The sequence below is a fragment of the Macaca fascicularis genome, chromosome 9 (assembly GCF_037993035.2).
Source record: "Macaca fascicularis isolate 582-1 chromosome 9, T2T-MFA8v1.1".
In the NCBI taxonomy this organism is placed as follows: Eukaryota; Metazoa; Chordata; class Mammalia; order Primates; family Cercopithecidae; genus Macaca; species Macaca fascicularis.
Genome location: NC_088383.1, coordinates 141,781,693 through 141,799,272, shown reverse-complemented (window position 1 = coordinate 141,799,272; position 17,580 = coordinate 141,781,693). Strand labels below are relative to the sequence as shown.

At 58.6% G+C, this 17,580-nt stretch overlaps 1 protein-coding gene across 11 annotated transcripts in view; it reads right to left on the bottom strand.

The window, feature by feature from the left end:
• The window catches only part of INPP5A (inositol polyphosphate-5-phosphatase A), a 256,343-nt gene that overhangs the window by 60,269 nt on the left and 178,494 nt on the right, over window positions 1-17,580 (bottom strand). For 10 of the 11 annotated variants that reach the window (XM_065521648.2, XM_065521647.2, XM_065521646.2 and 7 more), the window contains exons 7-8: window positions 11,205-11,257; window positions 8,798-8,917 (exon numbers count right to left, since the gene is read on the bottom strand). The exons of the other annotated variant lie outside the window; for it this stretch is intronic. In XM_065521648.2, coding sequence (XP_065377720.1) covers window positions 8,798-8,917; window positions 11,205-11,257 — 173 coding nt within the window. The remainder of the gene's footprint in view (window positions 1-8,797; window positions 8,918-11,204; window positions 11,258-17,580) is intronic. 11 annotated transcript variants of the gene reach the window in all.

Genomic DNA, 17,580 nt, shown 5'->3' with positions numbered 1-17,580 from the left:
GTGCCATTTGGAGCAGGAGAAAAAAAAAGAGTTGTTCTAAAATTAATTACCTTGTCAGTAGCTATTATGATTAAAACGTAGGCCCACATCAATATCATGTGCCTAATTCAAAAAGAGAATTACAAGAAGAGCCATAAAAATCAATTTTTTAGGCCTTGAAAATGGTGTCTCTCTGTTTTGACAAGTGGTCTCATCACACGACAGAGGCACTGGGAGGAGGGGCTGCCTCGTCGTCCCAGCAGCTGCCCACCGCGAGGGCATGGGGGGCTCGTCCGCGGTCTCCGGGACAACTGCGACCTCACGACACCGCAGAGTAAAGACTTCGGGACAGTCCCGGGCTGAACGTTCCGAAACACATTTCCAACAGCGGGCGCTTCCCTAACACAGCAGTGGGAACCCGGCGCAAGGCTGCCGGGGCCTGGAACACTGGGAGACCCCACGGCGACAGGGAGGCGGCGGGACAGCGTCATCGGCGGTCCCACTGGGGCCCTAAAAACTATCAGCCTCACATGAGGCAAGTGTTTTTTCCGTGGAGCTAGTGCAGTGTGGGAAGCAAACTGGCCACGAGACACTCATCCTCTCTCCTCCAGGACACCTAACGTGCTAGGAGTTGGTTTTTTTCTTTCTTTCCTTTTTTTTTTCTAACCACTGAAAGCAAAGGTAGCTGAAACCTTTGGCGCTGTACTTTTAAAGGCCTAAGGTGTGCACAATTGGGAATCTATTAAAGTTGGTTTGTTTCTCTGCTATGGTAGACACCACATTCTCCGATCAAACAACTTTACACAAGCAAAAACATCAACAATATAAAATTACTAAAACTACTGAGAATATTTTAGTTACTGAATCGCTTAAAAGTTTCTCTTAATCATAAACATCTCATTGCATGGTTCACCGCAGATGTATTTAAACCACTTTAAACAAACTCATCCCCCCAAAATAAACACACCAGCCTGTTTATTTTTACCTTCCTAGAAACTGCTGGACTATTTTTCCTGACTTCACTTTTTACTCCACCCACCGTGAGCTCTGCCCCCCTGAAGCCTCAAGCCCTCAGGGCGAATATCCCAGCACCACAGAACCCAGCAAGACGGCTGCCTATGGCACGCCCAGGCAGAACCCAGGTACCACAGAACCTGCAAGACAGCCGGCTAAGGCGCCCCCAGGCGGAACCCGGGCAGATGGCCGGACGTGCTGAAGCGGCAGGGTCAGCCTCAGGGCTAGCAGAGCCCCCAGAGTGCGAGAGGCGGCCTGGCTGCTCACTGGGTGGAGTCACAGCAACCACTGCCCTTGGGGAAGCTCCTTGACCAACCCGCTGATCCCCAGTGCTGCACCCAAAGGCCCCCCGACTTCCCCACCAAGTCCCAGCCTCAGAGCCCCAACCCTTTAGCGGCCAGCACCTGAGGTCACGGGGTGGGTGGGAGGCGGGGCCCTGATGTAAGAGGAAGGGTGTCCTTGTAAAAGAGGAAGACACCAGCAGCTCTCCCTCCCTCCCTCCTGCCCCCACGTGAGGACGCTGTGAGAAGGCCGCTGTCTACAAGCCGTCACCAGAACTCGGATCTCAGACTGAGAACTAAGGTGGGCTGTGAAGCCCTGCCACAGAGTTGTGTCGCAGCGGTCGGGGCTAGGACGGGCCCTGGGCCTCAGTCTCAGGGCTGGGGGCATCCTGGGCCCCAGCGGCATGTGCCTCCTCAGTGTCTGGCACCTTTTAAAGCCCACACTCCCTTCGATGGTCCATCCCCACATCAAGTGGTCTTGGGCGGGGTTGTGCGGGGAGCCCCGTGCAGGGTGGCAGGAGGGCTGTGCAGGGCTTTCCCTTGGCAGCCACCGCTCTCACACTCTCCACACTGAGCATCGCCGTTTTACTTTTATTTTTCTCACTCTGAGACCCATCCTCTCGAACTCTGCTCGGACATCGCCATAAACCACAAAAACGTGCGGCACAGAAGTGCCTCAACCTCCAGGACCCCCCACTCCTCCCCAGTTAGCAGAAAACACACCACCAAGGGCTGAGATGCCAGTGGTGATGCTGGGGTTCAGGGTGTGGAAAGGACCAGCAGGAGTGGAGACACACGGCCCCCATGGCCCAGCACAGGCATCGTCCTGTCTGCCACCGAAGGGCCAGGAACCACCCAAACGCTCTCCAGACAGCCGGCAGCGAGTCCCATGACTGAGCACCATGGCTGGAGGTCGCGGAGACGTCCGGCAGACTCCGTTCACATGATGCTGAACACGTTGGTCACGGGCACTGACATGTGTAAAGACATAAACCACACACACACGTCACGGCAATGTTGATGCTCACCTCCATGCTGGCACATAATAAAAGTACCGAAACATCCGTGCCTGTGTCACAAGAGGCCAGAAAGCTGCAAAGGAGTGATGGGTGCTGAATTCAGGCTGATGCTGGGGGCCAGGGTGGGGTTCAGGACGGAGGACAGGGCACCTGCGGGTCCACATGGTTTGTTTCTTAAGGAAAGGAAACATGCGGAGAACGTGCAGGGTGCATGGCTGGGTGCAGGTGCTGCCCCTGCATAGCGGCACCGCCTTTCTTGGCGCTTGACTCTGTGTTCAACAAAATAAAGATCGCAGCCCACGGATCAACTGAAGCACAGGCGTAAGGAGCCCCTCCTGCTGGGCAGCAGCTGGACCGACCACGCCCTGGAGAGGCTAACGTGGGACAGAGGCAGCGGGCTTCACAGCAGCGGAAAGGCAGAGGGCACAAGTTTGTGCTGCCAGGAGTCCTGGGCATGCGGAGGGACACCACAGGGTGCCTGGTGGGCTCCGCAGACCCATGACCTCGGCCACCCTGAGGTCTCCAAATCTAAGAGAGCCTGATCAGGACGAGCCCACGACCAGTAAGAGCCTGCGAGCTGTTCTCCGAGGCCAGCGGGAGTGTAAGGAGCGCGAGAGCCAGCCCTGTGGCCAGGAGCACTCAGGGTGACCCAGATCTTTAGTGCCGAGTTTGCCTTTGCCTGGAGACGCAGCAGCTTTTCTTTACTGGCCGCACAGCAAGGCAAGTTCTGGGAACGTCTAAAGAGAAACGTTTAGGTTGGGGGCTCTTTGAGCGGCTGACAGCTAACTGATGGCCCTCCATAAAGCCACAAAGCGGGGCTGGGGGCGCGGGCATCACATCGCCTCTCCCTGGGAAACTAATTGCTTGGAATTGTTCAGAAGAACATTATTTTTCTGGCAATCGTTTCCTTTGAATGCCCAAAATGAGCATGAAACAACTCTTTAGACTGGACATAAAAGTTAAATGTCCCAATGTTGATCAAATTAACTTCAGCGCCATGACAATGGACTGTATTTGTGAGAAAATAATGGGGGGACAAAGGGGTGCTTTATGCCGAGATTTCACAGTTGTAATGTAAAATGTTTCTGTTGAACTAGGCCAGGCCACATTTCAGAGGGGAGACAAAGAGTCCTGTCACTTATGGGAAAATCTCCTTCCCAGCTGAAAGCTCAGGAAGGTTTCAGGACGCGTCAGTGGATGGTGCCTAGGAAGGCTGGCGTGCACCTCTGGCTCCGCCCCCAGATGCCCCCCAAGGGTTGACCTCTGTGTCCAGGAGAGGGACCGGGGCTGCCCCCAACATGGGCTGAGTGCTTGGTGCCTCCCAGAGCCACACAAGGGTGTGCACGGCCCAGCCTCGCCCAGGGTCCAGGACCCCAGACTGGCAGAGATGCCGCCAACACCTGCCCAGAGCCTGGTACTCTTCACTCATTAGGGATTTGTCTTTTTAAACTTCTCATAACAAGAGGTTGACAGCAACAATTTCAAAAATTACACACAAAAAAGTAAAGGTTCGCATCTGTGAGAAGAAGTCCGGCAGAGCCCTGACCGGCAGCCCTGTGACCGGTGTGGTGGTGGCAGGCATCCCGAAGCACTCGCCCTGGGCCGCCTCTGAAGACCTGAACTCGGAGTTTGTCTCTCAGTTGTTTTACAATCATCTTCCTACTCTGGAATGATTTTAGGTTTAGAGGAATGGTGTGAAGGTCCTACTGGTGCCTCTGGGTTTTAACCCTGCCGGCACCCTCCTCCAGGGCTGGGAACCGCCCTCCCTCCTGGGCCTGGCGCTGCCGGCCCTGCAGCTGATAGGGACACGGACCTGGGAAGCCGCGCCGGGAGATTAAACCAGGAAGAGGCTGCAGGAGCCTCCTCGCTGTCTCCCTGCGGGGCAGACAATGTGCGCCCGGTTCCCAACGCCCTGAATGGGGCCCCGTTGGTGGCAGCGTCCATTCAGAGGCCGCGCGGCATTGTCCTGCCCGATCCGCACAGCAGAATGCGGTCTGCTGGTGGCTGCCAAGAGGTTAGCAGCAGCGGTGAAAGGGCGGCCCATTGTTCCCGACTCCGACAGAGCCTCCCTTTGTGCTGCGCGGCCCGCCCCACGCCGCGGAGGTCCGGATCTGCGGCTGGCTGAGCGCGCCGCAGGAGCCATTCATGGGAATGCAGAGACGCAGAAAAGTGGCCCAAAAGCCCAAAGGCTGCTTTCTTGAGGCCGCGGAGCCATGGCAGCAAGGGGCGATGACACATTTTAATGCCATGCCATGCTGACAACCTAACCGCTGTCACCAAGACCCAACAGCAGACACAGCAGGGCCCTCCCTGCTCTGGGGCTCCGTGGGAGGTCCCCGAGACGCTTGGGGCCTGGAAGCTGAGGGCTGATCAGGCAGGAAGAACCGAGCCGCTCCTGTGGGTGAGGCCCTTCTCCCTGGGCGACTGATATGCTGTCCAGGGAGGGCGCCCAGGGCACAGGCGGTCATCAGTCACTTTGTGGCTGACAAAGCCCCAGGCCCCCATCCCCCACCTGTGCTGCTTCCCCACAGTGGGCGGTCGAGAGCACAGTCCCCAGGCTCAGACCTGTCCCTGCCTTGGTATCAGTGCCAGCTCCAGAGATGCCCGGGAGGCCGGACAGGTCCCCTGCAGAGGGCGTGGCCGTGCACAGGGCTGAGGGCCGGCCTCAGAACGTGGCCACGAGCACAGCAGCACCCAGGCCCCGCATTTGCCACCCCTCTTCTTCGACCAGGCTAGTGGCAGGGAACCAGGGCTCCATCACTCTGGAGACGGAGGTCAGGGGCGGTCAGAGGGGATAAGGGGCCACGACTCAGGGCCCTCAGCAGGGGCCAGATGCAGAGGAGAACCAAGGCCACATACCTGCTAATAACAGCACAGGGATGGGGGCCCACCCCAGACTCCTTGTGCAGAGCCCTGTGGGGAACCTGGGAGGATCGTGAAGGCAGCAGGCAAGGAGCCACGCAGGCCACACTCACCACAGCAGCAGACGGAGCCAGCGCTCAGGAGGGGCCCCACCAGCTCCAGCTTCCCCTGGAGCAGCACCCACTGGAGAATCCAGCCTTCCACCCCTTCCTCAGGATGCACAGTGCTGAGCTATGACAGGTACACACTTACGTGCACACACACCTATACCTGTGCACACACGTGTGCACACCCACACCCGCACACACACACGTGCACACACCCACAGATGCACACACACCCACACCTGCACACACACACATGCACTCCACACACTCACAATCTGCATGCACACATACCCACACGTACCTGCACACATATCCACACCCAGGTGCACATGCTCCCCCCACATATACACACCTTTACACACACCCACATGCACACACCCACATGCACACACACACGCATACACCCTAGCACACATGCATCCACACAGATCCGCATGCACCCACACACACCTACACGCCCACACCCATGCATGCACACACCCACACACATGCACACTCTGAGGCACATGCACACCCACACACGCATACACATCCACACATGTACCCCCACGCAAGTGTACACATATGCATCTACACATAAGCCCCCCCACACATGCATGCACACATGCATCAGTGCACCCCTGCACACATCCAAATACGCAGATACATGCACCTACACACACGCACCCACACACAGCCACACAAGCAAGACACATGTACATATGCACATGAAGCCACCCACACACAAACAGGCACCCATACATTCATGCACCCACACTCGCACCCACACACGCATACACCTGCACACATGCACCCACATACACCTGCACTCACATGCACCCACATACACCCGCACTCACATGCACCCACACACGCATACACCCACACTCACATGCACCGACACACGCATATACCCGCACTCACAAGCACCCACACATGCATACACCTGCATACACCCACACTCACATGCACCCACACCCACATACACCCACAATCACATACACCCATACTCACATGCATCCACACATGCATACACCTGCACTCACACCCGTACTCACATGCACCCACACAAGTGCACTCACATGTGCCCACGTATGCACACACAATACAACCACAACCCTGCAAGCGTGCACACACCCAGACATGTACCCACACACATCCACACCACACATGCACCCACACCCGCATACACCCACACATGCACCCACACCTGCATACACCCGCACTCACATGCATCCACACATGCATACACCCACACTCACATACACCTGTACTCACATGTACCCACACAAGTGCACTCACATGTGCCCATGTGTGCACACACAATGCAACCCCCACACACCCCTGCAAGCATGCATACACCCAAATAGACATGTACCCACACACATACCCACACCACACATGCACCCACACACACCCACACGTGCACACACATATATATGCACTCATGCACCCACACATGCACACACCAGCATCCACAAATGCATACACACATGCACACACGAACACATACACGTGCAGATGCACGCACACCCACCCCCACACAACCCCCACAAATGCTCATACACTCACATGCGTGTACTGTATGCAGACACACAAAATCATACACATGCATAATTGCATGCACACAAGGTGTGTACACTCAGTGCATATGAGTGTGGGTGTATGCAGGTGTATGCATGTGTGGGTGCTTGTGAGTGCGGGTATATGCGTGTGTTGGTGCATGTGAGTGTGGGTGTATGCGTGTGTGGGTGCATGTGAGTGCGGGTGTATGTGGGTGCATGTGAGTGCAGGTGTATATGGGTGCATGTGTGCAGGTGTATGCATGTGTGGGTGCATGCATGCAAGCACAGGCACACACATGCTAACTGAACACTATCCTTAAAAGGCGCTGTTAGGAGGCAGGGACCTGCTGGCTGCTGTTCTCCTTCATGACCCCACCTGCCTTAGGGACCCTTCAGGACACGGGGCTTGCTTGGGTAGAAATGTACTCCACACAGTCCCCAGGGGATGCCTCTCACAGGACTCTCCCACTCCTGCTCTTGAGAATCTGATGGCGCTGGCCACATACCACACATGACTCAGGGGCAGGGGCCCCACCCACGTCCCCCTCCACATGGACTGCTCCTCCCACTGTCTTCCCCAGGAAGCCTCCCAAAGGCTCAGAGAGTACTAGGCCCTGCCCAGCCTCCTCCCTCTCTGGGTTCAGACCTCAGTGCCCCCCCAATTCCTGCCTCTGCCTGTGCAGCCCCAGGCAGTTGTGAGTGCCCCAGGAATGGTGGTGGCCTGGGAATGACTCAGTCCTGCTCGGCACAAGCCCAGGGTGAGGCAGGTGTGGGTGGGAGGGGCTGGCCCCAGAAACAGAAGGTCGGGGTCTGAGGAGGCCAGCTGCTGGAAGGCCGGCGAGGTGCAGGGCAGCTCCAGGCCCTCGCAGCTTACTCGGGAGTGCAACTCGGCATTCTGCACGCACGGGGGCCGGGCAGGGGTTCAGGTCAGGGGCCCTCTGGGGAGCAAAATGGGGTTCAGGTGGAAATCAGGGACCACCCTGGGGTGACGAACACAGTATGGTCTTAGGCCTGTGTTCGTCACTGATGCAAGCCCAAGCTGATGGAGCACTGTCTTGTCAACCATGGGGGTGTTGGCGGGAAAGGTTTCCATATGGGGCCTAACTGGAACGGGCAGAGAATAAACCCAGGCCGCCTGGCTGTGGGGCCTGAGCTTCAGCAAAAGGCCCAGCTGTAGATGGGGAGGGACACGGGTCCCAAGATCAGACACATCCCACCAATGGGGGTCCCCTGCTTCCCAGTGACAGCCGTCATCTCCACAGCATCACCAGTGGAGCGGCCTGGAGCACTGGGGGGCAGGGGCCCAGGCACAGGTGGAGGTGGCCCCCACGCTCCCACTGACTCTTCAGTGTCCTATTCACCTCCCACCACAGCACCCCATGGCACTGTTTTCTCATCTTCCCCACAAAAAACTCAGAGAGAAAGTGAAGCCATCCCCATCCAAGTCCATGGTGAGGGTGCAGCTCCAGCCTGTGGACAGGGCTTGGGGGCTCTGCCACCTCCATGGGGCAACTCCAGTAAGGGCCATCAGCAAATCAGCAAGCACAGAGCAGAGTGTGTCTCCCAGAGCAGGCACAGCCTTTCCCAGTGGCCAACAGGGGTGGGTGGACACACCGACCTGCCCACCCACCCACCTGTCCACCCACAATTACCTCTCCACCCATACCTATACCTGCCCAGCACACCTGCCTGCCCACCCATACCTACCTCTCCACTCACACCTGCCTGCCCACCCACACCTACCTCTCCATCCACACCGACCTGCCCACCCACCCACCTGTCCACCCACACTTACCTCTCCACCCATACCTATACCTGCCCAGCACACCTGCCTGCCCAGCACACCTACCTGCCCACCCATACCTACCTCTCCACTCACACCTGCCTGCCCACCCACACCTACCTCTCCATCCACACCAACCTGCCCACCCCACCCACCTGTCCACCCACACCCACCTGCCTAGCACACCTACCTGCCGGCCCACACCTACCTGTCCAGCACGTAGCCCAGTGCCTTGTGCCGGATTCCCGAGTACACGGAAGGGCTCGTTTCCCAGGCGACCAGATTGGAAGCATCATGGAAAAGATGGATATTCACCAAGTCAAAGGCACTACAACCAAAAGAGAAAAGGACACGTCACTAAGGGCCGGAGCCTCCGGGTCACACCTCATTCTCCCAAGGAGCCCCGGGAGGGTGAGACCTGCACTGGCCCCCGCCGTGCGGAGCCACCCGAGGCTGGGCACCTGTCCACCCACCTGTCTGCCGACAAGGCCAGTGGACAGGAAACCTCCAGCGAAGTCTGAATACATCTTTACAAATGCAGTTACTCTGGGCAACTAAAAAGTGAGCTATTTTTCTTGAAAGAGAAAAACTACAGGTGACTCTGGAAACTCTCCCTGATGGCTAAGCTAAGAGGAAGGGCCACCCCTCAGCCTCAGCCTCAGCTGCCCAGGGCTGCCGGCTGCACCCATCGGGGACCCCGCAAGGCAGGGTAGAGGGCACAGGGACAGGCGAGAAGAGTGCCTCATTTCACTCCCAAAGGGAAGGCCCTCGGGAAGCCCCGTCGGCCGGCTACTGGCCTCCAGGCACGCGGACTTGGCAGGGCCTGATCAAGGCCTGGGCCTCTGTCACACTGCAGGGGACCCTCAGCACCTTCAGCTGGCAAGGACGTGTCCCCTCACCAGGGAAGGTCAGTGCAGGGCTCGGCACGGTCTGGACACTGTCCCACAAAGCCCTCACTGCCCACATGTCCTCCACAGGCTCCAAGACCCAGCCCTGTCTCCCTACCAGGAGGCGCCAGGAATGAGTGTGTGCAGGCGGCCTTGCCCTCCTCCAGCCTGTGGTCCAGCTGCCACAGTGACCCCAGTGACGCTGCCTGGTGAATGTGCCCCGTATGCCCCCACACCATGCCAAGACTGTTCCCTCTGACCAAAAGCAAAGGGCGGCCTGGCAGCCCGCACTGTCTGGGGTAGGCACAGGACCTCAGCAACCTCTGTCCTCCCCCTCCCTCCTCTTCCTCTTTCTCTCCCCTCCTTCCTCCCTCCTCCTCTCCTCCCCTCCCCCTCCCCACTCTCCTCTCCTACCCTTCTCTCTCACTCTTCCCCCACCTCCTTCTTTTCCCCCTCCCTCTCCCCTTCTTTCCTCCTCTCCCTCCCCTCCCTTCTCCCCAGCCTCCCCCTGCCTCCCTCCATCCCCCTCACTCTCTGGACTCCTCCTGGGGATGTCCTGCCCTGAGCAGCCCCAGGGAGAGGCTCGAGGGGAGGGGCAGAAACCCACAGCCCCAGTGGGCTTGGAGATGGGTCTTCTGGAAGCCCCAGGGTGACCAGGGCCAGAGCCCCAGAAAAGCCACTCCTGGGTCCTGAGACGCTCACAGCCATGACCTCGTACGTGGTTTTTTTTTGTTTGTTTGTTTTGTTTTTTTTGAGACGGAGTCTCGCTCTGTCGCCCAGGCTGGAGTGCAGTGGCACAATCTCCACTCACTGCAAGCTCCGCCTCCCGGGTTCCCGCCATTCTCCTGCCTCAGCATCCCGTGTAGCTGGGACTACAGGCGCCCACCACCGCGCCCGGCTAATTTTTGTATTTTTAGTAGAGATGGGGTTTCACCGGGTTAGCCAGGATGGTCTTGATCTCCTGACCTCGTGATCCGCCCATCTTGGCCTCCCAAAGTGCTGGGATTACAGGCGTGAGCCACCGTGCCCGGCCTTGTACGTGTTTTTTAAAGCTGCTAAGTTTAGGGCGATGTGTTACACAGCAGCAGATAATCAGGCAGTGAAGTTTTGGAAAATCCATGAGAGGAAAATAAAAACAGCATTCAAATGAGATGTGATGGCTGGAGGGACAGGCTGGGGAGCCACCTGGAAGCCACCTTAGGAAAGCAGGCAACAGGTTTCTGTTTCTTATCATGCAGAAAAGGTGGGGCGGCGCTATCGAGAACGTCTTCACCACAGAAAGGCCAGGCCGGAGGATACGTGGATGACACAGGCTCCGCTACGTCTGTGCTCGGCCTGCTGGTGGACCAGGCTGCCAGGCGGCTCTTACGCCATCTCACTGGGCAGCCACGGGGTGCCAGTACTAGGGGGCCTCCCTGCTGACTTCCCTGTGCAGCGGGCTCTGGCCAGCAGAACTCTCCAGCTGCGGGGAGGGACCGGGGCCGTCACTGTGTCTCCACGGGCACTGGGCACCCAGATGTTTACTTACAGGGAACAGTGACAATGCTCCAAACGCGTCGCTGTGAACAAAAAAGGTCAGAGTGGCAGGTGGGGGTCAGGCAGCTGGGGGTCCTCCCACAAAATCAGTAGAGCCTCCAATGAGGTGTGAGGGAACACGCCACTTGTGCAAGATATAAAAGTGTAAGAAATGTTATGGAAATTGACAAAGCAGAGAGAGACACCACGTACCAGTCTGCAATGCACCACCTTGTCCGGATGAAGCCTTTTCTTGACCATTTGCACTGAAAAATAAACACGTCACACGAATGAGCCGGAGTAAGCAGGCAAGAGCAACACGTGGGTCCCACACACCTAAGGAACACGGGAGACGCTTTCCAACCGAAAAACAGCAGCGTTCTTTCAGCACGATGGTGCCGCGCTACAGAAAACTGAGCTGTGCACCCGTCCTCAAGTGGGGCTTTGCACAGAGACGCCTGCAGGGGCTGGTGATGCTCAGCCTGGGGTGGGTGGGGGGAAGATACGAAGAAACGTACCAGCCTGCTGCTTGTGAGCCCCGTGTCCCGGTGTGAGAGCAGATGCAGGGAAACCACTGTCACCACAGATGCTGGCTGAGCAGGGAGCTCGAGGCACACAGGGCCGCCCTCGGCTGGACCACAGGGAAGACGTGAGTAGCTGCACCCAGCCAGGCTCCTGGACAGTGGGTAAGCTGCCCACCCTAAGACTGTGTGTGGCCTCTCATTGATCCCCACCACCCACTGATGCCACCCACCCACCGATGCCGCGCACTGATCCCCATCACCCCGTGATGCCTCCCACCCACCGACGCCACGCACCCACCGACGCCACGCACCCACCGACGCCGCCCACCCACCGACGCCTCCCACCCACCGACGCCGCCCACCCACCGACGCCACGCACCCACCGACGCCGCCCACCCACCGACGCCGCCCACCCACCGACGCCACGCACCCACCGACGCCTCCCACCCACCGACGCCTCCCACCCACCGACGCCGCCCACCCACCGACGCCACGCACCCACCGACGCCTCCCACCCACCGACGCCTCCCACCCACCGACGCCGCCCACCCACCGACGCCTCCCACCCACCGACACCGCGCACTGATCCCCATCACCCACCGACACCTCCCACCCACCGACGCCTCCCACCCACCGACGCCTCCCACCCACCGACGCCGCCCACCCACCGACGCCTCCCACCCACCGACGCCGCCCACCCACCGACGCCACGCACCCACCGACGCCTCCCACCCACCGACGCCGCCCACCCACCGACGCCACGCACCCACCGACGCCTCCCACCCACCGACGCCGCCCACCCACCGACGCCACGCACCCACCGACGCCTCCCACCCACCGACGCCTCCCACCCACCGACGCCGCCCACCCACCGACGCCTCCCACCCACCGACACCGCGCACTGATCCCCATCACCCACCGATACCTCCCACCCACCGACGCCTCCCACCCACCGACGCCTCCCACCCACCGACGCCGCCCACCCACCGACACCTCCCACCCACCGACGCCGCGCACCCACCGACGCCGCCCACCCACCGACGCCGCCCACCCACCGATGCCGCGCACTGATCCCCATCACCCACTGATACCTCCCATCCACCGACGCCGCCCACCCACCGACGCCGCCCACCCACCGACGCCTCCCACCCACCGACGCCGCCCACCCACCGACGCCGCCCACCCACCGATGCCGCGCACTGATCCCCATCACCCACTGATACCTCCCATCCACCGACGCCGCCCACCCACCGACGCCGCCCACCCACCGACGCCTCCCACCCACCGACACCTCCCACCCACCGACGCCGCGCACCCACCGACGCCGCCCACCCACCGACGCCGCCCACCCACCGATGCCGCGCACTGATCCCCATCACCCACTGATACCTCCCACCCACCGACGCCTCCCATCCACCGACGCCGCCCACCCACCGACGCCTCCCACCCACCGACGCCGCCCACCCACCGACGCCGCCCACCCACCGACACCTCCCACCCACCGACGCCGCGCACCCACCAATACCTCCCACCCACCGATGCCTCCCACCCACTGATGCCGCCCACCTACCGATGCCGCGCACTGATCCCCACCACCCACTGATACCTCCCACCCACCGACGCCTCCCATCCACCGACGCCGCGCACCCACCGATGCCGCGCACTGATCCCCACCACCCACTGATACCTCCCATCCACCGACGCCTCCCATCCACCGACGCTGCGCACTGATCCCCACCACCCAGCAGAGCCACCGATCGTGGAGCCTGAGCTCTGGTCTGAAAGTACTCCTCAAATTCAAGGTGAAACAGTCACCGGCATGAAAGTCCAAAGAGGGGGGTTCTTTAAGAGGTGGCAGGGCTCCCCTCGAGATGGCATGGAGGCCCTCCTGTCCTCCCACATCCCACCACAGCAGGTTCCTCTGCTGGGCCACCCAGTACAGCAGCGGCCAGCCACCAGGGCCACTGAGCATGCGAAGTGTGTGACTCAAGACCTGAATTTTAGATTCCACTTTATCTGCATTAATTTTAATTTAAACAGCCATGCAGAACAGGTAGCTTCACAGCCTAGGCCTCTTGGGAAACCCTTGAAAATCACAGAAGGCACTGGGAGGAGGCTGACAGAGTCAAGTCCAAGGTCCAAAAAGCAAAGCGCTTCAGGCAGTGGCGGGGGAATGGCAGCCACCAGGGCAGGGCACCACCCATTCCGTTCCCAGCAGCAGCCACAGGCCTGGCACCATCGGGGGCAGACGGTGGACAGGGGCTGGGGTTCTTGGTGCTCACGGGCTGGTGGAGAAGGAAAACAGGTCAGGGAAGACCCTGTCTCCTCCATCACGCCCTGAGGTCTGCCGAGGAGATGAAAGCAGATGGGAATCTGGAGTTAACTGTGGACGAAACACCCGTGAAGGAAGGGTCCGGCATGGCGCACTCCCTCTATCTAACAGAGAGTGCAGAGGTCAGAGGCTCTCCCTTTGACCCCACCTCCCCACGGGCCACTGTCCCCCTTGGCTCCCCCAGTATGCGCACGTGCCGGACAACAGCTGCCCAAATGCTCTCTGCAAGGTCACCACAGCCTCCACAGGCAAACTCCTACAGACACTCGCCCTTCATCTCACCTGGCCTTGGTGGCACCTGGTGGCACAGTGGCCCCTGCAGCCCCGTCTCCTTCTCCCCGTCTCCCTCCAGCACAGCATCCCCCCCAGCTCCCTCCTGGGCAGGGCTCTAGGGCTGTGGATTCCCAGGTGTGAGGCCCTTCTTTGCCTGCCCCCACCTCAAGCGCTCCCTGCCCCCTCCCTAAGTGCTCCCACCCATGCTCAAGAAGGGAAATTCCAAGCCCCACACACTGATGGGGGTGATGCTGAAGCCAGCCAACCCTTCCCACACACTGCGTTCTTCCCCTGCGCTCTGGATCCACCACTGCTGTAAACAGCACCCCAGCACACAAACTGTGAATCCTCTGAATGTATGTTTTCCTCTCTCTGGCTGTTTTAAAGTTTTTCTCTTTGTCATCAATATTCTGAAGCTTGAATGCCATGCAGGTACGGGTTTATTTTTATATATCCTGCTCTGTGTCCAAATTGTGCTGGGGAATTAAATTTCTAAAAATTTCCCCTTATCACTTCCACCACTGCTCCCCCTTGCTTCTTTCTGGAATTTACTTTGGGTGTATCTGAGCCTCTTAATAGTCTTTATGTCTTTTAACTGCTCTTGCCTATAAAAATAAAAAACATACAAACAACCAAACACACACAAACCTTTGTCTGTCTTGGCTATGTTTAGATGAACTCCTTGATGACATTGTCTAATTCTCTGATTCTCTCTTTGACCACATCTAGTCTAGAATCTGTTCTGTAATTTCTAATGCAGAATGTTTAATGTTTCTACAGGTTCTTCTTCATATTCCCTTTTCTTGCTTTATTTCTGTTTTAATTGAATCACATTTTTAATGAACCCTATCTTTCACTTGTCACTTTGAGCAATTTAAACATACTTAAAGTCTGTCAGCTTTTCCCATGAAATCAACTTTATTTAGGGTGAATCTGTATTCTGGTGTCTGCTCGTCTCATAGACGTTCTTGGTTTGCAGTCTCCTGGAGAGTGAGAGGTCCCCCCTCCTCACCTGTGCAGTTCCATGGCTGCCCCACCCAGCATCATAAAAGCTCTGGGGTCTCTGCTCCCCAGTGATACTGAGGCACCCACAGATGCACCCTCAGGGTCCACAGGTGGCTCTGAGCTTCCTCCTTCCAGGGCTGGTCCTTCTTCCCTCACCTGTAAAGTCCCAGGCCCCAGGTAAGCAGACTTTTAAAGAAGTAATAGGCTTTATTTTTCAGAGCAGCTTTAGGCTTCCAGAAGAATTGAGCAGAAGGTACAGAGACTCCCTGTACACTCCTCCCGGCCTGGCCACGCACTTGGAGCCAGGCTGTGGCTCTACTTGTTGAGGAGGATCTGTCCTCACACCACGAGCTGGCCCTGGTACTGAGCCCACATCCCCTGCTGTGCTCAGGCCGCCCTGCTTGCCAAACAACAGGGGCTGCTCCAAAGCTCCTGGAGGCTGGCCAAGGCGTCCCCAGGCTACTGGTCTGGCTGCTGCGCGGCGCCATGCCCAGACGACCCACGGAGCTCTATGGCGGGGTGGCAGGGTGACGGGCTCCCTGCATGCTGCACCAGACACTTGTCTCTGATTCCAAATGTGTCTGCCTCCTCTCTCAGGGAGGCCATTTGCCCTGGGGAGCCTCTGTGTTCATTTCCCGTAGGTAACTGTGTCTGCGATGGAAACACATCAGTGGGAAGCTGAGCTGTGGGGAGAAGTTGGTGCTGCTGATGCCCCACAGCGGGCTCTATGCTCCTGCCGACAGTGCAGCTGACTGGGACACCCCCTGATGCTTGGACTGTCTCCCCTTCACTCAGCCTGCACTCCAGACAAGCTGCCTGTCACCTGTCTAGACGCCCTTCCTCCATCTTCCACACATCCCAATCCAGCCCACGCTTTCCGGAGAGACCGCCTACCTGGAACAGCCACCACCCACCCCCTACAGCCCAGCCACGCACATGATCCACACCAGCAGCATCCAGGGCCTCAAGGCAGTGAGTAAGACAGGACTGCGGGCTGCCGGGTTCAAGTCCCAGCTGTGAGGCCTCGGGCACAAGGACGGGAGGACAGAGCCCATGTTGCCGGGCAGCTGCGAGGGTGTGGCTCTGTGCACCAGTAGTTGCTGTGGGCTGGCACCCGACACACAGGCACACACCCAACCCTCAGGCCAACCAGAAAGGGAAACTGAGGCTCAGAGGTTAAGAACTGCACCTATGGTCTCTTGGCAGATTTACGCCACAGTCATTGGGCCCAAGGCTGGGCTCTCATCCCATGGGGGCTGCCATGGGAGAAGGCTGGACGTATGACTGGTGACAAATCTACAGTAAAATAGGTGAGGCCCCTCTAATAGTCACAGTGGGAGGCAGGCATCTTTCCAGGAGAAAAGGCACTGTCCCTGCAGGCCGAGGCGTCTCCATACACAACGACTCCCCTAGAGCACCAGCGGCTCATCTTCTGTGCCTCGACACCTCCTGTCTGCGGGGGACTGGGTGGCCTGACATGCTTCGGGAACCGGATGCTGCAGAGGTCAGGCCGAGCCTTCAGAACCCATGCGGGTGAAGCTGCGTGTGTGGGGGTGAAGCCGCGTGTGTGGGGGTGAAGCCATGCGTGTGTGGGGGTGAAGCTGTGTGTGTGTGTGGCATGTGTATGAAGCCGTGTGTGTGTGGGTGAAGTCGTGTGTGTGGGGATGAAGCTATGTGTGTGGAGGGATGAAGCCACGTGTGTGTGTGGGTGAAGCCACATGTGTGTGTGGGTAAAGCGACGTGTGTGTGAGGGTGAAGCCTTGCGTGTGTGTGTGGGGGGGTGAAGCCACGTGTCTGTAGGGGTGAAGACACGTGTGTGTCTGGGTGAAGTTGCAGGGTGTGTGGGGGGGTTGAAGCCGCATGTGTGTGTGAAGTTGCATGTGTGTGTGTGGTGGTGAAGTTGCGTGTGTGTGGGGGGGTGAAGCCTCATGTGTGTGTGGGGTGAAGTTGCATGTGTGTGTGAGGGTGAAGCTGTGTGTGTGTGTGTGGTGAAGCCGTGTGTGTAGGGGGGTGAAGTTGCATGTGTGTGTGAAGTTGCATGTGTGTGAGGGGTGAAGCCACGTGTGTGTGGGTGAAGTTGCATGTGTGTGTGTGCGGGTGAAGCCACGCGTGTGTGGGGGTGAAGTTCCATGTGTGTATGTGGGGTGAAGCTGTGTGTGTGTGGGGGTTGAAGTTCCATGTGTGTGTGTGGTGGTGAAGTTGCGTGTGTGTGGGGGGGTGAAGCCTCGTGTGTGGGGGGTGAAGATGCGTGTCTGTGTGGGGGTGAAGTTGCATGTGTGTGTGAGGGTGAAGCTGTGTGTGTGTGTGTGGGGTGAAGCCGTGTGTGTGTGGGGGTGAAGTTGCATGTGTGTGGGGGGGTGAAGTTGCATGTGTGTGTGAAGTTGCATGTGTGTGAGGGGTGAAGCCACGTGTGTGTGGGTGAAGTTGCATGTATGTGTGTGGGGTGAAGCCGTGT